Source organism: Schistosoma mansoni, chromosome 3, assembly GCF_000237925.1.
Source record: "Schistosoma mansoni strain Puerto Rico chromosome 3, complete genome".
In the NCBI taxonomy this organism is placed as follows: Eukaryota; Metazoa; Platyhelminthes; class Trematoda; order Strigeidida; family Schistosomatidae; genus Schistosoma; species Schistosoma mansoni.
The window spans coordinates 3063657-3082056 of record NC_031497.1 but is presented as its reverse complement, the minus strand read 5'-3'; the positions used below and the strand labels follow the sequence as shown (position 1 = coordinate 3082056).

General features: G+C 30.3%; 1 protein-coding gene across 1 annotated transcript; it reads right to left on the bottom strand.

Annotated features, from left to right (window-relative positions):
- Nucleotides 1-15576: 15576 nt before the first annotated feature.
- Nucleotides 15577-17682, bottom strand: Smp_132410 (putative neuropeptide F-like receptor; the record flags this gene model as incomplete). Its single annotated transcript, XM_018798903.1, has 2 exons — nt 15577-15644; nt 17274-17682. 2 exons carry the CDS (start codon nt 17680-17682, stop codon nt 15577-15579), a joined length of 477 nt encoding a protein of 158 aa, XP_018650746.1.
- Between the last annotated feature and the right edge of the window lie 718 nt (nt 17683-18400).

Below are 18400 nucleotides of genomic sequence, written 5' to 3'. Positions count from 1 at the left end.
ACTAAATGGACTATAAACCGAAATTGGATATTTCGAAAAAAAAATACACTTAGACTCTTTTCCTAAGCCGAAATTATTAAAGTTAGTGAGTTATGGATTAAGTAATTTTAAAGTTATTATCTTATTATCTTTTAATTACCAGCAAGTATAATATCCTAGTCTTATTTGCTAGTATTGTTTTATGATATAATATGCTTAAGCTAATATTTTAAAGAATTATTTATTTCTAATAAAAGTGGCAAATTTAGTGGTCATTAGGTACCACTATAGTCCAGAGGTCACTGGATATTAGTTTCTTCTAATGATGAGATTCCTTACAAGTACTCACTTATTACTCCGTCTGGTGTAGAACCAATAACATTTTAGTCTAATTGTAAGTGCGATAAGTTTGGACCAAATAAATGAACTTATACGGGTATACCATTCTAAATTGACTTGATTTATCATACAAAACGACGATCAACTAATGCTGTCGGCGATGAATGTCATTCTTCTATACTAGGTCGAAACGGCCTTCCAATTTTTTCAGGCTTTCAATGGTATCTATCATAGATCCATTAATGATATCAATCGAAACTCAACAATCTCTGCAATTATATACTGATTATTTAAAATAGTATAATCGACGTTTTTGGCTGCTACAGTGAATAACATTGAGCATCATTGAAAATAGTTATTTTAAGTTATTTCTTATTGTGGTGTGTTACTTATATCCACATAAGTAGTATATAGCGATGGTCAGGCATAGAATGTATTTTGGCACAAGATTGGATGTAGACAAGTTAGAAATTTACTATCAAATCTTTCTATATTTATTCATATAGTAATACGACAAATTTACATTAAAAATTCAACGTTGCTGTCCAAATAGAATAGTGTTACATACAATTAGCTGTTCTTATAATAATAGAATTTAAGAATAATAATGAGCACACATATTTATTAAGTATTGTTTGTTTGAATCTTCCCATTAATGTTAGAACTACAACTGGTCAGTCTCTTATTGACATATGTGAATACTGTGAGTGTTGCCTCGATATTGCCTTATTTCACAAGCATTATAACCAAAGATGGATAGTGGCTAGCAGTGTAATCCAGGACGTGCGTTTCTTCCTATTTAGGGCTCGTCAGTTGGATGTACCTGCATCTCAGAGTTGATGTTCACTCTGGGACTCGATAGCCAGTTGCACAAGCAAGTGGCTATCAAGACTCAGTAAATAAGTGGATAAAGCGATGGCGTTGGAAGCGAACGGTACGGGGTTCGAGTTCTGGAGTGAACATCAACTCCGAGATGCAGGTGCATCCAGCGGACGAGTCAGGAATAGGATGAAGCGGGCGTCCAGGATTTTTGTGTTACCCACTATTCATTATGCTTATAACACATATTTATGTTTCGAACTTTTTTAAAAATACATTAATTGACTAACAATAATATTGAGACTACAATTTAATATAACCTAAAACTTTTAACTATTTATATAAATTTTTTATTACCGAGTGAATTAGCTTTCAAGTATTATGATTTAATCTTATAGTCTGATATTAGTAACTAAGTATTAGAAAAAATAAAGAATTAACCTGAGATGAAAACAAAAAAACCTGAAATACACCTTTACATGATTAAATGTATTCATTTAATGATTATGAAATTAGTATAAATCAAATCTATTACGTCAAACTTTCTGATAGATAAGTAAAAAGAAAAAGAAAGGAAACAACAAGTAGGGTAATCCATCTTAAATATCATTTTGTTCATACCATAAAAGGGAAAAAAAAATCAAAGGCAATCTAATTATTTATTCAGTTAACAATTTGTTATATATGAATTTCGGCACATAGAAAATTGTGTATGGATAATATTAAGAAAAGAATATGTTATATATATATATCACTTGTCAAATTAAAGGTAAAACACTTTTTATGATAATTTAGTATATGAACAAAATTTTTCTAGGAAAAAAATGAATGTCCAAATTCAGGATAAAGTTTTAGACTAATCATTTATAGGTTAATACAAATTTGTGGGATAGTGAAAGTTTAATAATGTCAGGTTTTCATATATTATTTCTATGGGTTGATAGTTTATTTTGTTATAGAGGTTTGGTTCATAGTTGATATTAAGAAAGATGAAGTGTTTTTTTAATTATCACTGATGTATAGGACTGTAGTAATCAGTATCTAATTAGTATATGTGCATCTTATACGAATTGACTTGTTATTGCTTTAAATCTTGGAGTGAACATCAACTCTGGGATGGGGGTATAAACAGCTGACGAGTCATAAATAGGATGAACCGCGCGTCCTGTATTCCACTGTTATCTACCCATCCATCTCTGCTTAAAAGGAATGTCTTATAGTTGAATAATATATTGTATCGAATTTCATCAGTAAAAAACTGATATATTATTGATAAAAATTTGTTATCTATAGAATGATTAAAATATAATGTAAACTGGACGTGTAATTATAAACTTTATAAGTTAGGGTAAATGTTAATTATCAGTTATATTCAACATCATCTAGTCTGAATTAATATAGTTTAACAGTTATTTTACGTATAATAGATTGGTTGATTAGACCAATCGTATATATCATATATATATATACATAGTTTTAGTGTTAGATATCCAAATATAAAAAATCAATAACTTGACCTATTTGTTGTTGACATATGCCTATTATTGTACTATGTATGAATAGGCATAAGTTTAATTTCCGGATCTGTCAAACTTACCACAATTTTTATGATTTTAGAAAAAAAAAAACAAAATATTCAATAACCTTAAACATACCAAAACTGTTCATAATCGATTATTTTCTTTTTTCTTTCATAGTTTCTAGTCATCCTATTTTTACTTTTATATTAAGGAAATAAATAAAATATTTTCTTTTCTTAATTCTATTTACAAATTTGAATGGAGAAGTTTGTTTAGAAAAGCTGTAAATGGCATATGATGATAAGAATAATGTGTTTTGTTTAAAGCTAAATTTAACATTATATAAATCCTTTTCATAAAAACAACATTTAAAATAGTAGAATAATGTCCTTTTTATATTTATGAGTGATGGATTGAATGGTTCATGTTTTTCTATAAATATTAGATTATAAAAGTGAAGAGAATGTTTTTGAATTACATATCTGAAGTGGGATTTCTATTATCAATGAATAAATAACAAACATATATATTGAATTCATTGAATATATATAGGTGAATTCAAACTTCACCCCATAATACAAGCAAGTGGCTGTCAGGACTCAGTAGCTGAGTGGATAATACGATGGCGTTTAAAGCGAAAGGTGCTGGGTTAGAGTCGCAGAGTGAACATCAAATCTGAGATGCAGGTACATCCAGCTGACGAGTCCCAAATAGGACGAAACGTACGTCCTTGATTCCATTTCTAGCCACTATCCATCTTTGCATATAAAACATATATATTGAATGACTTTCATTAAACGTATTTTTGTCATTACAAACGTTAAGTTTATCACCCCTCGTTATTGGCTATGAACCTATAGAGGAAATAATCAATGAAATGGTTATCACTTATCAATCCTGTAAAATTTTATTTCAGCTTAGTGTGTATAAAACATATGCCTAGATCTGATTAAGTTTAGAGTTTTATATAAAAAGAACTTGTGTAGTACTTCACAAGGGATAGTTAAAATTTTCTCTTTCACTTGTTGGGAATGTGTTGTTGGCTAACCTGGAAGATATTAAGATGTTGAATGTGTAATTAACCATTGTTTTCTGCATATAAATAATGATAAATACATTGAATTTTTCTCAATTTATCTAAGTGATTTTTATAAACTTACTGTCAATCGTTTTTAATTGAAGATTTGCACTTTCAATATGTTAGATATCAACACTGCACTTAATCAGTCTCTGTTGAGACAATGGCTCATTGACGAGTTACACATCTGTAAAACATATTCTCAATCTGACTATAATTCACATAGAGATTAATTTATGATGAGTTATAGGTATTTTGTCTGAGCTTTAATATTAAAATAATGTAAATATATTTGACGAATTCCATAGTGACGAAATATTTTCCTCTTTCTTACTATTAGCTTTTATGCAAAAGTTTTTAATCTGTCATTTGTTCTAACGATAAACTGATAATGTTTGGAAATTTTACTTATCAGTTTCGCTATTCTCATATTCATTCCTTTCATGTAACATTCAATTTTATTTATCGAAATCATTAGACGAGAGCGATATTATTTATTCAGCTGCTATGTTAATGTTGACATCTATCAACAAAATGGTACTGAAAACGTCATAAGTTGGAGAGATGGTAAAAAAAATAGAGAAGACACATATATACATATAGATGTATAAACATATGTCTACAGGCATAAATTTTTTTGAAATGAACATTGTTTATTCTCTATAAATGATTTATATCTAATTTATACACTGTAATAATATCATCATGCAAGCTTTTATCATAACATGGAACTGTTAAAATCAACTTTACTGAGATATTCAACTTTTGTCAAATCCTTCTGACTGAAAATAAACGAGCTGTTTTTAATGTATAGCCAAAATGTTTTAAATATATATATTGGTAAGACTGCATGATTAGAGATTAAATGAGTCAATTTACATATGAATCATATTGTTTAAATTATCATTAAATAGGTCTAATTGTATAATGAATTTTAATGATAAGATTTATTAATTCGAAACATTACTAAATCCAGGACGCACGTTTCGTCCTATTCAGGACTCATCGGTTGAATGTACCTGCATCTCAGAGTTGATGATCACTCTGGAACTCGAACCCAGTACCGTTTGTTTCAAACGCCATTGCGTTATCCACTTAGCTACTGAGTCCTGATAGCCACATGTTTGTGCAATGGGGGGAAGTTTAATCCACTTGGTATTGTTTGCTTGTATCTTCCCATTGATGTTTAGAATGCAATTGATCAGTCTCTTATTGGCATTTGTGCATCCTGTGCAGATTGTCTTGATATTATCTCAAGTTACTACTATTGTAAGCAAAGATTGACAGTGGCTAGAAGTGGAATCGAGGACTCACGTTTCGTCCTATTTGGTACTCGTCAGTTGGATTGGAAGTTATAAGCAAACAATACTAAGCGAATTACCGATATATCTTTTAATTAATTTCTCAAAATTATGTTCATTTTAGTAGCGCATTTTAGGGTCTTTAGAAAATTCAATAAATGGCCATTAATGTAGTAAAATATTAGTTTTGTGTGATATGGTAAAGTTGTAGATTATTCTGCTGTACCACAGAGTTCTCAGGGTTTTTTTTTAAAAAAAGAGTATCAAAACATCTCTTTATTTAGCTAAGACTATCCTATTGATTGCGGTGACCGTCATAAGAAAAAAAGTTTTATAAAATCATTTAGTTACATTTGGTTATTATATATAGTTGGTCACCTAAAAGATGATATAAAACAGTAGAACAAATGGGATTAAATGGACGACTTATATATAAGTGGCTAAGAATTTTTTAAAAGGCTAATTATGGTCAGGTTGTAAATTATGATGTGTTTATCAGTGATTATTCGATTTAAGATAATGATGCCAATGGGATCTAAAACACATTTATAACATAAACTGAATTATTTAATGGTGTTTTATTTTTCTGACAGATGTAAGTTAATGTGTTTTCTAATAAATTCGTTTTTTTTTTAAAAACATGATCAATTATTCACCTGTTTATTCCAGTGTTACATTTGCCCTATGGTAAGATGAATTTGAAAAAAACAACAACCGAGAAATCAGTCTTATTCTTTTCAGTCAAGCTTATGTGGATCATAAAATGACGATAATAATGTAAACATAATCAAATTGATAATGTAGTGAACAAGAACAGGAGTGAGGACAATCGAATGTATTTAAGCTCAAATTACTGACTATCTCACTAAAATCTGATGAGCGTGCAGTAAACAGTTAATTTGCAAAATAACAATCAATTGTGTCAATCTTGATTCTTCCTTCTGAAAATATCAGTCCATCTTCTCTGATTTGATTGTTCATGAGTTTTCATACCGCTTGATTCCTGTTCTCTCCTTATCGATCTTCTGACCATCACCATATACTACTTATGTGGATATGAATAACCCACATCACAATTATATAACATCCAATAATTTTACTGTTCTGTAAAATGGGAAGCTAGATATTCAGTTCGTTAGAAAAGTGCTAAATATCATATAATGAGGTTCTGATTGAATGTTAAAGGTAAAGAATAATTTTTCAACATTTTGATGTAAAGATATTTCATTGTTCCGAACAAATTAGTGACTGTTTATTTAACCTATTATCAACAAATTGATTAGTGAGGTTAATAATACACGTTATAGATAAAGGTTAAAATTGTCTTGTTTTAAATACTGTTTGTCTACTGAATCTACTGAACAAATTAATTGTAGTATTCATGAAAACTTACTTAAATTATGAGTAAATACTTTAAATAATAATGAATAAAATAAATATTCTCAATTAAAACTTAAGAAGTTCATCCAACTCAAAACAATGTTGACTGTTTACTTTAATAAAGAATATATCAGATTGAAGGATTCAGTTTCGGATATTTTAGTAATTTTTATTTGAAAAGTTTCTAGTAATTATAATTGGTTGAAGTTAGACGTTAGCAATGTTGGATACTGGATCAACGGTCTAGAGATTAGGCGTTCGCGTGCGAGACCGAAGCTCCTAGGTTCGACTCACAAGTTCAGGATCGTTGATGTGCACTGCTTAGGAGTCCCATACTAATAAAAAATTCCGTTGCGTCATTTTACACCCTGGATCTAACGACCAGTTAATATGCAGAAGATAACTTGTATCGATCGAGATTAAGTTTTTGAACGATAGTCTAACCGGTTTAACCTTGAGTCTAGAAGTGCATGAGTCCGAAATGCGACTAACTGTCTTGGGTAAAGAAACAAAAACTATTCTATCATCTGATTGGCTAGTAAATCAGAGAGAGACAGATAAGATGGGTCAACTGGAAAACCACTCGATTTATTCCCGATTTCTATCCCCGATTCCGTTTCAGATTAGCGTAAGAAGACACAGGAATAAATAGATGACTGACATGATCAAAACGCACAAGCAATTAAGAAAATACAATTATTTCCAAACTGTTAATTGGTGTCGTAAAATAGAGTATCGCGGTAACGTTTAAATTACAATAGCTTTGGAACAGAAAACGATATAGCAGTGAATTATGTATCAAACGAAAGCCTATAGTTCATAGGATTAACCAAGGGCAAAAAATAAATGCTAGTATTTTACAAGCTCTGAATTAAGTGAAATAACGTCTACAAAAATAGTTTCCGTTGTTTGTTATGGCTTCTTTATTTCTCTATTCACATTATCTTTGAAACTGTTGATCTGAACTGTATGAAGTAATCTGGGTTCTGTTCCTGATATTCCCCTGATGTTAGGCATTTATGGTTATGGGTTTTTGTTTACTGTCGTTTGAAAGCAATTGCAATGACTTAGCTTCATATCTATCCTTTCTTTTCTCTAATTTTAAAAACCATCTTGCTCCTTATTTATTTGTTTTCTTGTAATATCCTTATCATCCATTTTTGTATGTATTTTTCCATGTTGATCTTTTCATTCAGTTATTTCAAAAAGACTAAAGACTGTGACAGTTATGATGTTATCCTAGGTTTGTAATGTCTTCCTTGTTTCTCTGTTCACATTATATCAGTTTTTGTAGATTGTATATTTGTTGATTAACAGTAGTGAGTGTTGTCAAGGATTTAGTAGTAATTATATGATGCAGAATTTATTGAAATGTCTTCTTTAGATCTCAGCTACACATTTTTGAGGAATCGTGATATTAGTAGACACTATAATCAGAATTAGGTTGAGACTGGTTTAAAGCTGCGCCGCGTTGATTATAAACTCGGTTGCTTAAGTAACTGTGTCACGAATCCTCATTTTATCAGGGGATAACATCATCCATGTTGTTGGTCATTTAGATTAGATTTCGTAAACTAGTTGTCTGACTTATTTCTTCCAATAAATATATATTTTTAAATGCGACGCTACTAAATTTCTACAGCTGGTTTAAGGCTACATTTGTTGCAGTTATTTATAATTTTTGAGCCTTCAGGTTACTTACAAAAAGGAGGGTGAAGTGCTACATTACTCTAACACTGCATAACTATCAACGAAATCAATACATAAGAGATAGAAGCGTAGTATTAAGGAAAATAAGAGCACAAGATATATTGCACGTCTCAGCTTAGGCGTGAAATTCATCTAATTTTTTTTCAACTGTACCTGAGAAATATCATAGTTATTTGATTTATCTTATTGTAAAGAATTGTTAATCAGTTACTATTGACTACAAGCGAAAAGCTACTTGTATAGAATGGTTAGAATTGTGTAGTTAATAACAATCAAAGAAAAAAGCTGAATCGCTACATCAAAAGGATTAAGAGTTTAGAATATGTAGTTCAATGCAAGAGAATGAGGTAAACGCTAAATTCCCACTTCAAACATCACTACTTAAAATATTCATTTGTTTGACGCATGAAATAGTCAATTGAATGTGTTTCATGAATAATAGCTATGGGAACGATTATTCTTGTTGTTATTTTGAAAGTCGCTCTATTTAAACAAACAAAGAAATTGTCTCGGAACTCATGGTCATCAACGACATACATATATATACACTCCTATGTTATAATAGTTTTAAACATACAACATATTTACTTAAAAATATGATGTGAGTTATGTTAAACGGATGGTTTAGCACTGTATAATTTTCTATTGTTTTAACTAGTGTCCACGCTTAGATGTAATAGAACGTATTTATTTTCAACGATGAGTAAAGGAGATGTTTATTCATTGTATTATCATGCATAAGAAGTATTACAGGGCTATGACGACCGTTCGGTAGACTTTTAATATTTTGAGAAAAAAAGAAATGATCCATGACATAGCTTGACAATTAATTTCTTTTCTTAACTAGGTAACCATTAAGATCTATGAAGTACTGGATGGATGTTTTATTCCTGTAGGTGACTACAACGTATTAAAATTAAAAAAAATTACCATTGTGTAAGTTAGAACAATAAATATAGGCAAATAATATTGTTTTCAATTAGGTCGTCATCTGGTTTTGACTTTTGTGATTTATATCCTGTATTATATGATTATTTGTACAATTTTCATTACACAACCTTGATAATGTTTTCTGATTATTATTTCCAAGTCTATTCAACCAAGTTTGGCTTATTTCTAATGTTGAATTAATGAACTATTTTAACAACACTAGCAAACCTGTCTTTTTACTATCAATTTGTACTATTCACCAATTATAGTTAGTTGTACAATCGATTTCATTTTGATCTCCGACTCATAAGTGGACTTAATTGATCTAATTTTTTTATACACACACACAAACATTCATATATATGTACATATAATGAAGTGAAACCAGATTAATATCTAATTGAAAACAATGTCATTCGCCTGTATGTATTGTTTTAATATTATTTATCATACACTCACGACTCATTGGGGGGTAGAAATGAGAACTTTCTTGCTTTCTAATGAATGAATTACCTTCAAACAACTCACCAGTTATCCACTGGTCTTCCTTTCCAGTTTAAGCTCATCCATTGACCCCTCTTATACTAATCAAATGCTTATGAAAAGATTTAATTTCAAAAGTCCTATGTTTACAACTGGTCTTAAAAGTGTACATTGAGTAACATCTCCGTTAGAATAACAGTGAATAACGTTTTCAATTATCCTGTTTGCAATGTATACTGAAACGTTTACCCGTATATAAAATAATGAAATGTGAAATTTATTAGAAATAAAATGAATATTGTCGGTAATCTATTGTGTACATGCTTTATTTAGTTAAAAGATTCATATTATTATTAATATTTCCATTAAGGATTGGGTCCTAAAAGAACTCAAATAATTAGATTAATAGAAACATTAGTATAATTATGTCATATGACTTATGTTCTAGTTTATTTTATGGAAGAGTTTTGTTTTCGACTTGTCGCTGAAACCTAAAACTTTTGTCAGACATAAATTGATCCTTTTTACTTTAAAAAAAGAAGAAAATGGTAATGTTACATTTAATATATAATTGAAGCTAACTATCCTAGACTATTATTTCATGCTTTTCATTCAAACTCTTTTTTTTGTAACATATTCCAATATGAAGTATTTCAGCTATGTTAGTTAGAGATTAGGATTAACAGACTATTACATAAAAAGAAATCTTCATTATTTTATCGTCTACTGATGAGTACGCTATTGTTTGTTTGTTTATAGGGAAATTAATTACACTTGAAATCTGATGTTACTTCATCAATAAACAAGAGTAAACATAATGAAGCATTAAATGGACAAATTTGTGCAGAAATAATGTCGATGTGGTCGGTACACATGAGTGAAAGGTTTTTCTAGTTCATATACTCTGATTGTTCATTAGATGGTATAAGATAGTGGTTGGAGGTGGTCAACCATCTTATCTCAACATAGTGCACTCAGTGTCGAGCCACCTAGACTAGTGGCCACTTTGCAACCTGATCGATAGCATTCGATCAGCACTAAGACGGACTTGACACACATGGCACTGATCACCGATCAGTGATCAATCAATTGTGATTAGATGGTATATTGATTAATAATAATAATAGTTATATCTTAGAGTTTATTGATAACAACTGAAAATACTACTTTTGCAAACATAAAAAGCTGTTCGTAAAGTCTGTTAAAATAAATGTTCGTAACATTGATCAATATTGTGGTTACATTTATATTTTACTATTAAATTCAACCAAGATACTTTCACTAGATGGTTCCTGTATATAGTTCAACTGCATGGAATGTGACCAATCAGTAGCATGAATCTGTAACTGAGGATGATTATTATTTGTTCACCCAAAATGTAAGATTTCAATAAAGAATATATATTGAAATTACTGGGTATTTTTTCTGTTATTTTAATACATAGGCATATTGATATCTCAAAGATGAACATTAAAAGATTTGGTTGTATTTAGTGAGTGAGGGAGTGAATGATTTTATAAAGACAACACCGAATTAAGTAAAACATTTACAGATCACACACTGTTTCATAGAGATGAGTTATTTAGATAGTTAAAGTGTAGAAAACAAAATAACTTATAAATAAATTGGAGTATATTATACTTTTGATTGACTGGTTAAATAAAACGACTTGAACTGCAGTAACATAATAAATACATAGTATCCAAATATGATACCCCGAAGATTATTTTGATGATAATTAAATGTTGATTCATTCACAAATGCAGACATCATATTAAGATTTAAAATAATTGTGCTGTACTTATTTCTTAGACAGACAGAAAAACAAAACGGACATTTCAGCGACAGAAAACTTATTGGGAACCAGGGAGCACTAAATAATCTCTATATTTCGCTTTACAACTCCAAGCTTAAGTTCACATTTGACTTAGTCAAATTTATAATATTTAAATGTTCCAACTAGCAATCATACTTTTAAATAACTCATACAGAATTCAGCATTTAAAAATTGCAAAAGTTCACGACATAAATGTTACTTCATTTTGAATGACCTCTAACCGTAATTTTTAAAATCCATTTTTTAACAATATTAAGAAAACAGTGATGAATTAAGTAACTGTGCTTGGATTGTCACTGATTTTCGACTTGGTGACTATTTTTGATTAATCTCCAGTAGTATCAAATGTTTTATAATGCCACTAGTTTAACATATGCAGAGTATAGCTCACTATAATAATTTAATTTCTAATGTTGATCAGTAATGACAAACTTATATTATTGATTAAGTTATACGAAATTTTATCATTATATGATTAAACAATTCTATAATTATCTGAAACATTTAAGTCTATTTTATGGATATATTCATTAATATGATATATCCAACTTGGACGCCTGCTTGAACATCTGAGCTAACTGTTCCTACCAACTAGAGATTTCAACAAGTTATCTATTTTTATTTGTTTTAATACATCATTATATCTATTAATCGTATGTTCTATTCAGGTGCGTTTCTGAAAAGTGTACAACCTTTCGCTTTACAACTTACAAAAGGTCCAATCACAGATATCGTGGTTGCTGGCAATATGCAGCACACAGAAATATTGGTACAAGGAAGCACCAGACACATATGCGCTACACAAATCTCATTTGATTTGTATGATGGCTGTGATACTGATCAGGTGCCCAAACTGAAGCAAGTAGTTTTCTTGAGGAGTCACACTCGGAGCCTTTGACCTAACGATCTGATCCACAAGGCCGTGAAGCATCGTAAGGAGATGCAGTCCCATGTTAGCCGGTGGCCAACGATTGATTCATACACCATTTGTTCCCTCAGGGTACTGGAACCCATGTACACCATTGGTTTGGGATCAGGGTAACTCGCTCATATACTTTTGTTTAGAATTCTATATCGAATAAAGCTAATAATAATAAATTTCACAGTATACTTTTTTTATCGTTTAGTATTATCTACTTATAATCCATTACTATTTTATTCTGATGTCCATAAAACAATCTACAACTCATTGGTTAACACTACTATTTAAATATACAACTAAAACAAATCCAGAATAAGTAACCAATAAATTTTAAATAATTAAAATACATTTTTGAGTCATTCAAATTATAAGTTTAAAAGATAGGAAGATGTTTTTCCTCCAGGTTATTGGGCAGTTATTTTTTGGATTTATAATTTTATACTACGTGAAAACTTTTTTTCATATACTTTGGTGATATACTGTAAATGCTTCATGGAAATATAAACAACAAATCAGTTTGCGATTAAATCATACAGTTTGATTAATACAGATTATGAAAACATTATTCGGTGAGACTATAATTTATGGACGACCATTGAGTGACTCTAGACTGACCTTGAGAGTGTCCACCTAATAGCTGAAAGCAAATGAGGGTTATAAACTAGTGTGAGGGATTAGAATTATGATTTACAGTTGGTGATTAAGGTAAGGAATTAGATTTAGGGTTTTCATGATGAACTAACATCAGCTAAAATGCCAAAACTCTGTTTAGTCAAATAGATGAGTGAATTTCGGGCCGAAATTTGAGATCTGTTATCTTATATCTGATTGATTCGTCCATAAATTATAGTCTTACCCAATATTATTTTGTGTGAATAGCAGTCAAATAACAATAGTAAAGCCATCATACTTTGCAACTTCTTTTGTACATTAAACTTTGGTAACAGCATATGTGTTGTTTGATTATAGTCATTTAGCACCAAAATTACAGGGGTAGGTTTCGTACTAGGTGGAACTCATCAACATAGTGTACCTTAAAAATATGGAGAACTAATGCTTCCGAAGAAATTAAAGTCAATGTTACTTAATATTAATCTTAGAAACGTTAATTGTGCGAACTTGAGACCGGAATGTTTCTGTGGTAGCCCTATTTTGTTATTCAGCGGGGAACAATATGTTATTACTTATTCACTAGTACTGATAGTATTTTATGTCTCATTTCTACTTTTGCTTATTATATTGCAAAACACACTAATAGTGACTTCATTGAGATGAAATAGTATATTTTACAGCAAGATTAAAATATATGAGGTTGTTATATAATAATATTGAGTTTTCAAACCTATAAAGATTGCATGACTTCAGTGATTGTGTGTAATGTGGTTGCTGAATACACTTAACATAATTTTTTGTTTCTGATGGCATATATGAACATATAGTAATGTAATGGATTAATTTTGTAAACTAGTATTTTTCTTTGCGTATCAAGTGGTGAATTTGTTTTGGGCAATAGGCTACTATAGATTAACACTGTATAGAGAATCAATTTGTGATAATTTTGTTTGGATTTAATAGAACGGTTGAAATTTACAATATGTTCGCATGGATTTTTCTTACCTTATGAATTCCCTGTTTTTTTTAAAAGTAATAGTTTTCACTGTAATTTCGATCTAACCATGAATGAATATTCTAGCATATTAACGTATAATGTACGATTAAGTGATGCAATAAACAATTGTAAAAGAATATTCCTTATATCCCTTTCATTATAGAATGATACAGTGGCTAAGTAATGGGATCCTGATAAATTCATTTTCCGAGGTATTTCATTTACTACTGACATAGTCAGTTCCAGATTGAAATTATGAAAGTAACACAGTCTCCACAAATCAACTATATAAACAACTGTGCGAAGTGGAAACTAGCTTCGAGATACTGCTCCTAGGGTTTTAATGGGAACCCAAGACCAGTGGAGTTCAATCTGTGTCAGGTTTGAGACATTTATGAATAAGAGTCGTGCAATATTGAGGATCGTTGAAACTAGACATTAAGACCATTGAATGCCAGCTCAGTGATATGGAGGTTAAAAGTTTGCCCTCGAGACCGAACATTTTTTGTTCGATTTCCGCGTGAAGGGTCTTGGATACTTACTTCTAAGGAGTTCCATACTAGGGACATGTGGTTGTCTTGTACTATAGGGTTTTCAGTGGTTAAAATCAGTTCCTAAGTTAAACTGTGAAAAGCTCTTATTGCTGGTAACAGTTAGCAACTGATGCTAACTGCATACAAATAGTTGTTAACCATCAACAATAGATGTTGATTTTTCAGAGTATTTAAAAACAAAAGATAATAGATGAAACGCTGTCATTAATATTATTCATTATTTACACATTTTGCCTTATTTTGATCTGATAATGAAATAGAATAAGGTTTACCTTAATATTTGTAAGATAGGAAGTTATTTTGAATTATTGTTCTTCGAATGGCTTTTCTGAATATTATGGTCCTGTTAAAAAAGTAGTATGTTCAGCATAATTTAATAAAGACCATGCATGGAATACTTTTGAATACATTTTTCAAATCAGATAGACTTTTAAAAACACTGATTATAGTATGAACGTTTAAAATTAGTATTATGTTTCACCAAGTTGAGAATGATGGATTCGAGGGTCCTATTATAAACAATGAAAATATACGAAGGATAATTTCTAGTATATCAATGATTATTCTATGCTTTAAAATCCACATATTTCGGAATGTTTTGCCTTATTCAATGATTTTGTTAAAGTCAAACTAGTTCAATACTATATATTTACAAAGTTTCTTATATTCGTTTCACTAATGGTATCAAAATTTTCCACAAACTCGTCGTAGAATTTTATAAAACGACAGACTATAAACAAGTGGTTTCAGTCTCAAAACTCATACATAAAGAATCATATATATATATATATCCATTTATGCCTATTGATTCGTTGTTTTATATGTGGAATTTGATAGGTAAGTTCATTCCAATAATTACAGCTTTTTGAGTGAGTAATGACAAACTGTAGTCAGAGAAACCAAAGAATGCACTGAAATTAAATCCATGTTAATTTAAATGAACTACAGAATTAATGTTGTTGTTGAAACAATTCAAGGCAAAACTGAAGAGCGCTATATTCAGAATTTATCCTTGAAGACATTAATGTTCAATGAAGCGATTAAAAGCTGATAGTTACTCTTTCGTATATTACTACGAACTATGCTTTTGAGTTTACCTGTATCTGTTTAAGTAGTTAAATTGTTAAAGCAGAAAGGAGAGTTTGACCAAGATTCTGTCTAGATATAGGAAGTACCACTATTTCTAAAAACAAAGTACAACATATTGAAATTCTTTTATACGTCTAATGAAGAATCTATCCAAAGTCCTCTAAAATTTATTGGAATTATTTCTATAAAAAAAACCAGAATCTGAGTTGTGTGTTCAAATCAACGGAACATTTAACTAATTTCCATATTAAACATCATTTTTCATTTCCGTTCTGTTTCCTTTTATTATCTTATGTTTAGCCAATCAAGCTCAAGTTTTAACCAAAATAGCATAAAAGGTCATATCATTTTGTTAGGACTGTACTTGCTTTTTCATAATTAAATTATAAGAATCAAAAAGGCCAAATTGATGATCCGATTAAAAACAATCAATTAATTTTTGTTACTATTTTTTTATTTATTGTCAACTGGTGTTTAGTGATCATTTCAGCTACTTTGTGACATAGCTACGTAGCTTTTTTTCCCATAACAGTTATAGAAAGATATATAATTGTTACAGTGAATATTTGGAAGTAATCATGGTGAACATTTTACAATCGATATATAAGAACTTTCGTCTAAATTAGAGCGAATGGTTTCACAGTATTTGGGAGCCGAGTTGATGTAAGACATTAAATAGGAATAATATATTTGTAAAATCTCAGCGAATGAATTTGAAGTAAATCCAGCGTTTCGCCTGGAAATCTGGTTCAAGCTCTTTCAAGGAATATATATATTCCCTTGAAAAAGTTTGGACCAGATTGCCAGGTGAAACGTTAAATTGACTTCGAATTCATTCGCTAAGATTTTACAAATTTCTTTTATAATTGACTTTGTGCACATGAAGATAGCCAGTTAATAATTATCTTCGATTTGTGAATATGGATTCAGTCTCATTGAACAGAATGTTCACATCAAAATAATTTACCACTGTGAAATTGTTAGAGTAAGGTACTGACTTAAATGAATGCATAATCTATAGTTTTCTTAATATTGTTAACGTCAAGAGTTATGTATTTTCGCAAATTTCTACAGTGTGCAGTTCAGTGTACTCCGTTCTGTGTTTAAAAAAACATGAATACAAATGAATTCAGTTAACATTTCAATTGGTCTCATTTTCTTACATAAATAATTAATATAAATGCATTTATAAGATTATTTTCATGGTGAGTTGTCTGAATAAATAGTAGTATATTTAGTCCCACGTTACTGTATAAAGTGTATGTTACGAAGAATTTATTTTATTGATCAGGGTACCTAATAAACACAATTTTGGCATATAAATATACATGAACATTTTGTTCATATAGTTGAAATCATGAGTCAGTTGAAGCTAGAACACCATAGAAAACCTAGAAGCACTGGACGGCCGTTTCGTCCTATTGTGGGATTCCTCAGCAGTGCGCATCCACGACCCCGACTCACGAGATTCAAACCCAGAACCTATCAGCCTCGCGCGCGAGCGCGATCAGTCAAATTTACAGTTAAATATAATAAGTGGAAAAATTTTAATAGTTCTCACTCACTGGTCTAGATAACGAATGTGGCCATGATTCCATACAGGATGGTTCATTATTTCTTGGATCAATCCCAATTTTTGTATAAATTCCCAATGGTAAAGATATAAGAACAGAAATAAGCCATACACCAGCTATGATAAGTCCACATATACTTTGTGACATACGTGTTCTAAATGGATGTACAATAACTAAATACCGGTCAGCAGCTATAGCAGTTGAAGTAAGGGTTGAAACATAAACACTAACACCCATAGTAACAGGTAATAATTTACAAAGAAATGTAGGTAATTTCCAGTTTTTCATATGAAATACAATTGGTGTTACGGGAGCTGCTACAAAACTCATTAATAAATCAGATGCTGCTAAATTGGATATGAATAAATTGGTTATTGTTCTCATTGCAGTACTACGTGTTACAGTTAATATAACAATACTGTTACCAACTGTGCTAAATATAATTATAAGTGGGTAAATTACAGCAACAATCAGAGTCATAACTGTACTGGATGATTCAATCTCTACACCCATTGACTGATTTATGAACATTTCATCATAATGTGAACTATCATTCATGTTTTACTGAAGTATTATCCGTAATCTCAATTACATTTGTTCTGAATAATTAATATATGATACTTTCAAAAAGATTCCTACAAGTTTTTAACTTAGAAATTACTATTTGGATTAATGTTTTTTTTAAATTTTGAATGACCGAATAAACCAATCAAAACTTACTTTCATTTACCAATCATAATAGAAAAACAAATTTTTGGGATGATACAGTCTTTAATAACCACAATATGCTTTTCATGTAGAATTAAGTTATTTTGATGAAATAAAAGTTGGTTAGAGTTTGATATGTCAAACTATAAACATTTCTGTTAATACAGGTAATGTTTGAGTAGGCAGTTCAATTGAAATTGTGTCATATCCTATCGCGTTTATTAATTTACATTTATGTAACACGTACATAGGGAGGAGCAATCATGAGCTATAAGTAAGGGTGGCCAAACGCATACCTAAATGGTTGCAAAAACGAATAGATTTCAATGGTCAAATATGATCACAGGATAGACAAATATCTTCCTCAGTTGAGGAACATTTGTTTGAGATCAGTCATACGGTTAATTGTTGTTTCGTAGAAACACTTTGAAAAACGTATGCTAAGATTTATTGAAGCCTTAGCTATACGGAAAGTGAACCCCCCTCTATGAGTTCAAAAAATGATTTGTTGTTAGCCTTCTAACTCAACCTGATAATAGTAATTTATTATCCAGCGTGGTTTTCACAT